General features: G+C 41.7%; 1 protein-coding gene across 1 annotated transcript in view; it reads left to right on the top strand.

The window, feature by feature from the left end:
- The window catches only part of GLT8D1 (glycosyltransferase 8 domain containing 1), a gene marked incomplete in the record, with an annotated part of 740,524 nt that extends 732,336 nt beyond the window's left edge, over positions 1-8,188 (top strand). The window contains 1 exon segment of the mRNA XM_044078879.1: positions 7,522-8,188. Within this exon segment, the coding sequence (XP_043934814.1) occupies positions 7,522-7,706 (185 nt within the window).
- Between the last annotated feature and the right edge of the window lie 1,051 nt (positions 8,189-9,239).

Here is a 9,239-nt window from a genome sequence, read left to right as displayed (position 1 = left end):
CTGGGGATTTTTTTTTCCCTTTGGGAGTTTTTTCGGGGATTTTTGGGGGTTGGGGGGTTTTTTTGGGAGGGGGGAGGGGGTCAGGGGAGGGGGCTGTTGCCCCTTTTAACATTGCCTTTTTAAAAAAATTTGCCCCAATTTTTTAAAAAAATTTTCAAGGGTTTTAATTTTAAAAGGAAAGGAAAAAAGCACAGGAAACTGACCTTTAGACATGCCAGGAGGGGATGGTTTATCATTACTAAGTACTGGAGCTGCTTCCTTATAGGATGTCTAGTGCTGATAGCACTTGTTTGCTATAATAATTGCTATGAAAAGCCTGATGAAATGCTGGCGAATAAGCTAATTCAAGTGCAAGAGAGAAGAGAAAGTTGAAAGGGATAGGAAAAACTCCCCAAATGGCCAATAAAAGTACAATTTCAGAGCCAGAAACCACTCCTCTTGTGGTACATAGGCTACCTAGTGCTTACCACTCCCACTGATAAGCTGGAAGGCTTCCCTCTAACACAAAAGGGTCTGGGGAACTCGGAAACTTACAAAACAGTCCTGGATACTGCAAATCTGTATCTGGACTACTCTAGCAACAGGAATGGTGGAAAACAAGCCCAGAACTACAGGGAAGTCTCCAGGAATATACAATATTCTTCTGAAAGTTTGGAAGTTAGGAAGAGAGTGGTAAAGATCTGGAAGATTTTTGTGTAATGTTTAAAAAGGGGAGGCATTAACATTTTGAAAGAAAGTTGAGATAGGTATTGACCATCCGACCATCTTTGGGTAACATAGCTATCAGATCCTGCTTCACATGATTACATTTCAGTTTTAAACTGTGATTTTGCATTTTTTGTCTGTACTAGCTAAGAGAATAATAAGGGTGTTTCCAGAGTTGAAATATATGCGTCAGTGTGGTCTTGTGAAGGGGAGGCAAACTATTGACTGTGTAACAGAGTTTAGGAAAACACCAGTATTAGTGGCTCTTGATGTAGGGAAAGCGATCAGTAGAATTCGCTGACCTTTTATGAGGAGGGCAATAGTAGCATTTGCATTCCTTGATAGAATATTAGAGCTATTGAGAGAATTTGAAGAGTCAGAGGCAGGAATTAAGGTGGATGTGTTTCTCTCTGACAAGCTGTGTTTCAGTGGAGGAACCAGGCAGTGATGTCCTCTTTCCCTACTATTTGCTTTATATTTAGAGCTGTTGACAAAGAAAATAAGGTTCATAAATTCAAGAATATAACTGGTGTCGTACTTAAGAAAAGTTAGGTTCATAGGTTGGTACTAGGCTATTGGCCCTAGGGCCTATACAAGCCTAGCCATAACAATTCCCTGGATATTTATTCCCACAATATCTACTTCCCTGGACCCCTGTCTAGCAGGGCAGCTGATGTGATCCCCGGAGTGAATTTCCTATCTCCCATCCAGTTGTCAAGGTTCCTTTTGAAGAGGGCCAAGGAGGCACTCTGCTTGACATGTATGGGCAGTCTGTTCCAGAGTGTGGGGAGTCTCTGAGTCAGGAACCTATCCCTCCAGCATGTTTTGTTCATTGTGATGACAAAGGTTTAGATCCCTGGAGCGTATGGCTCTGAGGGATTGGGATTTCTTTAAGTGGAGCATGTCCAACAGCTCAGGATTTGACATGGCTTTGTATGTTAAGCATAGATCGCCTCTGAGTAGATATGCCACAGAGTATAGCTGGAGTTTTTTTAGACTGTCAGCATAGGGCAGTGCTGTTGGCCAGTGATTTTTTTAGTGAGGTATTTCTGTGGCCTTTCCAGCTGTTGCAGATATCTTGTGAGGTACATACCAAATGGGGCGTTGTACTCTATAATGGGTCTAATGAGGGATGAGTACAGTGGGACAATGACCTCCTTTTTCCTGGATGAAAAGCCCTTGGTGATGAGGTGTGCCACATAGGGTTTCCTGACTGTTGTGGTGATTAGGTTATCGAAGCTGAGACCACTGTCCACCTGTATCCCTAAGTCTCTCATCACACTTTCGGTGTTTAGTGTACTGCTACCTATGTGATAATTCATGGGTACATGGTTTTTCCCAAAAGGGATAACTGTACATTTTTTGGCATTAAGCCTGAGCCCATGGCTCGGACACCAAGCATCTGTTTCTGTAAGGCCCTTTTGTAGAATATCCACATCATTTGGGGATTCAATAATGGCTCCCAGTTTGCAGTCATCTGCGAACTTTGTTAGCCAGAGTCCCTTAGTATTGGCCTGTACTTCAGAGAAGTAGATGCCAAACAAGAGCGGTCCCAGGACTGAACCCTGAGGTACTCCACTTGTCTGGAGCTGGATTTGAGTCGGCTACTTTTACAGTCTGGGTGCTGTCAGTAAGACGGTTGGCAACCCATCAAGTGATGTAGGGATTTATCCCAGCTTAGTAAGTTTATCTATGATTCCAGAGTGTGGGGGATGGTGTTGAAGGCCTTAGCGAGGTCCAGATAGACTGTGTGGACCACCTTACCCTCATCTACGGCTCTGGAGAGTGATTCGAAGAAGTCAGTCAGGTTCAGGAGGCAAGATCGGCCTTTCATGAGCACAAACTGGGTGCGGTCCAGTGTTTGAAGGTTGGCAATGTCTTTGTTTATAAGTTCCATGATAATGCATTCCATGACCTTGCAGATCAGGCTCGTCATACTGATGGGACGCTAGTTCCTGGGATCCAAGGTGGATCCCCCCTTGTGGAGTGGGATAACTGTAGCTGTGCACCACTCAGTGGGCACGAAGCCTGAGGTGAGGCTATGATTAAACATGACACTTAGATGATGTGCCAGTTCATTTTGTAGTTCATGTAGTACACAGCCCAGGATGTCATCTGGTCCCATGGATGCTGTATTCTTAGCTTTGAAAAACGCGGTTTCTAACTGTGTAGCCGTGATTACCGGCTTTCATTTGCAGGACTTTTGTACTGCATAGATTCAGATAAGGGCATTTCATTGTCGTGGAACATTTTATTTATTTATTTTATTTAACATTTGTTTACCGGGAAAGTCTAACCGGAATAGAGCCCATTTTCAGCGGAGGCCCGGGAAGAAATGCTCCAGACCCGTGTTTTTGGAATGTGGGAGGCAACCGTAGCACCCGGAGGAAACCTGTGCAAACGCAGGGAGGACATGCAGACTCTGTACAGAAAGCACCACAGTTGAGAATCAAACCAGAGAACCTCTTGCTGTGAGGTGGCTGCTAACCACTGCGCTGCATTTTGATACAATTACAAGTCTTTTTTGGATACAAAAATGAAGGTAAAACAAAGGCCTTTCATGTTGAACTATGTATACATGCATGCATTGGTTCAGCAATACTTTGTCTTATCATGCCATATTAAGTATGGGTATTGATTATGTATGGATTAAGGGGTCAACTTTACATTATCAAATTTACACTTTACCAAAATTTAAACCAATGCGATGAGACCTTCGAAACTGGACTTCGCCGAACCTTCACTTTACAGAAGTTTATATCAACGAAACACCAGCTATTACAATGAAACAAAAAATATATATATTTTCTAAGATTTTTGCCCTGCCCTCCACACCCCCTGCAAATTATGTATACCAACCCCAAGATCACACTACAGTGAGAAACTGGGTACATTTCCCAATCCTCACTGTATAGTGATCTCCATTCAGAAGCTCCCAAGCACTGTGAGACATGTACAGCACCTGTTCTGTTTATGTACACTTCAGCAAAGTGAAGGTTCGGCGATGTCCGTCTTCAAAACGCTCTTTTTGTTTAAATTTTGATAAAGTGTAAATTCGATAATGTAAAGGAGACCCATATTAAAAGGTATTCTTTTATAACACCCAAGGATGTGCGGGATGAAACTGATAACACCCAAGGATGTGCGGGATGAAACTGAACGAAGTACAACTCAAAAACAGGAATCAAAACCTTGTGATTATTGATACAGATATAAGATACAAGGAGTGAAGATGTTTGTAGTGCATTCAGTCATAGGACAGGCAAGTAATTTATTGGATGATGTATTATTTCAGCTTTTTAGTAATTGGGAAGGGAAGCACACAAGAGTCAAGTAGGATAAGCTGATTCTCTCCATAGAACTAGGTGGTTTACATTCATAGATTTGTACTAGGCTAACTGCCATCGTGCACCATTTTACGCCTAGGGTTTATATTATGTAGCCGAAAACTTAAAATTTCGAGCGCTCACATGAGCGAATATGCAGGTACTCAAAATCGCTATTGTGGGGGGGGGGTTGTGCCCCCCCCTCAAATATATATTCCAACTCTGAGATTGCACTGCAGTGAGGAAAGGGCAAATATCCCAATCTGCACTGTACTGTGATCCAAAAAAATGATTATCGAATATCTGCATTTTCGCTCATGTTAGCGCTCAAGATTTTAAGTTTTCGGCGATCTAAAGTAGACCCTTATGCCTAGCCAGTTCCCCTCAAGGATCTGAATCAAACCTTGTATCTTGTGTCACTGAGGTAAACACCTTAACTATTATCACAGCCTTCAGCTCCCACGTATAAAACTCCTCTGAGTACATGCATTGTAGATGTCAAACCACAAAAACTATGTACTACCAAAGTTGGGCGTGAACTCAGAACCTTTAGATAATAAAACCCCAACATCTTAACCACTTTGCTACAGGATTACTTTATTTGTAGGGGTATTTAGAGCTAGACAGTTAAGACTATACATGAAATTCGAGCAGAAGGTTACAAATCAAGGTGAAAAGGGGGTGATGAAACTTGGGAAATTCAAGAACTAAAAAACTAGGATTTTAGATGCAAGTCCTTAAAGAAAATAACCACACACAATATAATATAAAAAATTATAACAAGCACACTACCCTGGATTGGATACTAGTCAGTAAGATCCCCCAGTCATATATAGCAGGCTGCTTAGTAGATAGCCTCAGTGATCACTCCCCAACATTCCTGCTCAAAAAACACCTATACCAAGCTAAAAACCTATCTACCGTCAAATACGTAAAAAACTAAATTTTAACCCACTCACATTCATCTCATCCCTCAAAGAATGTAACTGGCATCCTCTAAAGTACCTCAGTCTTGATGACACAGTTGAATTTTTTAATACTACCTTCCTGAGTATCCTTAATTACCACGCCCCCATAAGACTTTCCAGAACCAAAGCACAACCCTCCCCATGGCTACAGAAAACCACTAAGTCAGAAATGAAAAACCGGGATAAAGCCTGGGAGCACTGGCGCAAAACCAAAACTCCCTCAACTAGACAGAAATTCCTAGAACTACGCAATAGAGTCAAAACGCTAATAAAACAGGACAAATTCCAATACTACCAGTCTACCCTCCCAACACAACCCCAAACAATTCTGGACCTCCATAAACTCTGTCCTCCACCCAGGTAAAGTCAGTACCCCTCCTCCTAACATCTCTCACTCCTGCAAAAATATTGCTACCTCATTCAACACACACTTCACACAAACCATACTACCACTAGCTATACAACACATCCCCCTCCCCTCCAACCCACGCCTTCAATTAGTAATCTCCCCACTGTCTTCTCTTTTTCTCCTGTTTCTACCGCCAACATAAAAAAAAAAAAACTCTTAACTAAACTTAAACCCACCAAATTAGCAGCAGACAACCTCCCAAGTGAATACCTACAAATCTGAGCTGATGCTCCATCCTACCCAGTAGCTGTTTTGATTAACTGATCTCTGTCGGAAAGGTACGTTCCCACACTATGGGAAGCATCGCATATAATTCCCCTCCACAAAGGTGGCCCCTGCACAGAACTAACCAATTACCACCTCATAGCTATTCTCTCTCCACTCTCCAAAATACTAGAGAGATGCATTCACTCTCAGGTCTCAGACTACCTCCTTACTAACAACCTCCTTTCCAGTACTCACCATGGTTTCCGACCAAACCATAGCACCACCACTGCCTTATTCTCCTTTACTAACACTATCCTTCAGCATAAAAACAATGGCAGTCTCTCCTCTGCTACTTTCCCAGACCTATCTGAAGCATTTGACATGGTCCCACACAAATAACTCATCTCTGTCCTCAATAACCTATCCTTCTCTGTCAGTCACCAACTTGTTTCAGAGTTACCTGTCTGACCGCCAACAATCTGTTGTATGGCAGAATGACACATCTCCCCAACTACCTGTCTCTGTAGGGGTTTCCCAAGGATCCATCCTTGGACCCCTACTCTTTTCTATTTTCACCAATAATCTAGCCTCTGCCACCAAACATGGCACACTCATACAATACGCAGATGACTCAACCATCATCTGCTCAGCCCAGTCCCTACTCAAACTGCAAAAAGTCATATAGGAAGCCTTTTCCTCTGTTGAAACTTGGTTATCCGATGCTCAATTAATACTCAACCCAAACAAAACTAAACTACTCATCTTCCAACCCACCAAGCATACTAAAACAACTCTCACTTTAGCATCACAGTAAAAGACACCACCACTATACACCCAACAGAACACATCAAATTGCTAGGAGTGGAAATAGACAAACTAAAATTTGACATTCACATATCCATGACCATAAAAAAGTCCACAAAAAACTAGGAGCGTTATACAGAAATAAGCAACTTCTCACCAAAGCAGCAAAGATTTCAGTAGCAAATTCCCACCTTATCTCCACCCTACTTTGTCTCTCCAGTGTATATACCAACCTAAGGCAATGCAATCTAAACAAGCTCGAGACCTGCTATAACAAAATCGCCAAATTCGCCACAGGGGCATCCTACCATAGTCACTACTGTCTCTCACTTGTTGAACTGGGCTGGCTTGAACTCCCTCACCTCCTTCAATGGTACCAACTCACACTCGCCCACAAAGTAGTAAACTATCCACTAAATGTCCCATCCCTCCAGAATCTACTCCAACCCTATCGCACCACCAGACCACTAAGATCCAGCAACAAAAATCACTTACAGGTCACTAAAGCCAATAACTCTGCTGGAGAAGCACTATTCTCTTGCGCCATAGCCAAATTGTGGAACTCCCTCCCACCCACAATTACTTCCATACCATCATGCACCCACTTCAAAACTTTACTTAAAGCACACCTAAAAACATGCTGGCTATGCCCTTGCAACTCCCCCTCTAATATCACCCACTACCTTTCTTTCCACCCCACTAACTACCTTGATTATAGCAAGCTCGGATGCACCTGATGAGCTAGCTTCAGTTTAGTCTGAATCCTCTAAAATCCATGGAGGACCACTCCTATTCCACCAGTATATGGTTGGTTTGTGTGCATATTTAGCCACAGCATATAAAATTGAGATGCTTAGTAGGGTAGAAATCTGAGGAAGAATGGACTACATCAGTGTTTACAGATGAGTGGTTGCCACTGGCTTTCTTTACATGAATTAAGCAGGACAGTGCAAGAATATTCCCCTTTGGAAGAAGACTTAAAACCATATGTAAAGACTTGTAGTTTTGGACTGAAGCTGGAAGGACACCATAAATCTGTTAAACCTTGGGGACTGCAAGGAGTTTTGAAGAAAATTAAATGCTTTTCCTTCTTTCTTTACAGGGTCTAGTGCTGGACAGCGCCATTCTGCAAGCTTCATAAAAACTGCTAAATTGCTGCACTGGAATGGGCATTACAAGCCTTGGGGTCGAACATCTTTCTATCCAGAGATTTGGGAGAAGTGGTACATCCCCGATCCCACTGGGCAGTTTCGCCTTATAAGAAGACATGCCCAGGACTACCACTAGCTACCACTGAAGAGTGGATTTCATGTGCCGGATAGCAAGAGACTGAACACCTGTCTGTAGATCAGTGGAGCAGAGCATTTTCCTCAGGAATCTGTTTAAAAAAAATGAATTTGACTTGAATACTGTTTAAGATTGTTTTTCACACATTTTAATGCACATTTATTTTGTTGGAACAGATTTTACTTGTTTCCACTGAGACTGCCGTACGATTTGTCAGTGTTACGCACATCATGGAGATTACTCCTGAAAAGACTGCCTATGTGATGCTTCGGAGATATTGCCCTGTTGAGGGGGTTATTTATACCATGTACACTAATCGCTAATTTGGATCTGGGTGTTTCTTTTTCTAAAAATTACTATTGGATACACTTCTTTAATGGGCAATTATTTGTTGCAGGTTTTCATTTTCTGTAAAACCATTTTTTTAAGTTTATATAAAAGAGCCCAAAGGCTAGAAAAATAAATCACCACTTCTTTTGTTACTTTTCTAAACTCTTTATTGTACTGTCACATTGTACTTTTTCATACAGCTTTCTTGGCATTAGGTTATCAACTGACATATTTAAAAGAAATAATGGAATATATCTGGAAATTGCACAGCCTTTTTATTGTTGGCACACCTGAAGTGGCCAAGTGGTAGGCAAAGAACTTAGTCTTGGTCCTGCCCGGCAGTTGGTTGCTTTCATCTATTGTCCATGGGTGATGGTCATATATAATTTGTATATATGGGTCTATGTCATTTCATTGATACTCAGATGGCCAAACACATTCCGCTGAAAATTCATTTAACCATCTCCACAAGAAATATATCATAAAGTCATGTTTTTGGAGGTGGGCAAACCCTCCTGCACTCCTTATGTGGTGGGCTCTGTCCTCCACACCTACCCTTATACTATGTCATACATCCATAATATGGCCCTTATACTATGTCATACATCCATAAAAAAAAACAAAAGAAATTCCACACACACACACACACACACACACACACACACACACACACACACACACACACACACACACACACACACACACACACACACACACTGAATCAGTGCTGGAGAACAGACAAACCTCTACAGATCATGAGGTACGACACAGTGCCAACCATTACAATCCACACACATTAGGTTAAACTTGCATTCTATGCTAAGAAATGCCTCCATTGCAGAGTTCCCAATAAAATAACAAGAACTCATACATACACACACTCACACAAAATTGCTCCTAACAAGAAAGTTAACAGTTGTTTTATATTCTTTCTTTACTGGCAACCAGTGTTTGAGAGATCAGAGGCAAAGTGCTGGCTGGTAAAGAAAGGATGTAAGTGTATTGTAAATGTCCTCTACCCTACCATGGCATTTGAGAAAGCAGAGTTTTCTAAAAAGAACTTTCATTTGAAAGATGCAGATCATTCCTACCTAATTCAGCCCCAAAGTATTGCAGCAGCTCAGCACCATATCTTTATCGCACTCTTTTTAAATATCATCATTAAATCATTTTTTTCTAAACACCTTTAATTATCACCTGTGA

This window comes from Protopterus annectens, chromosome 7.part1 (genome assembly GCF_019279795.1).
Source record: "Protopterus annectens isolate FY-2018-M chromosome 7.part1, PAN1.0, whole genome shotgun sequence".
In the NCBI taxonomy this organism is placed as follows: Eukaryota; Metazoa; Chordata; order Ceratodontiformes; family Protopteridae; genus Protopterus; species Protopterus annectens.
The sequence above is the reverse complement of the archived record's forward strand: the minus strand, read 5'-3'. Positions and strand labels throughout refer to the sequence as shown.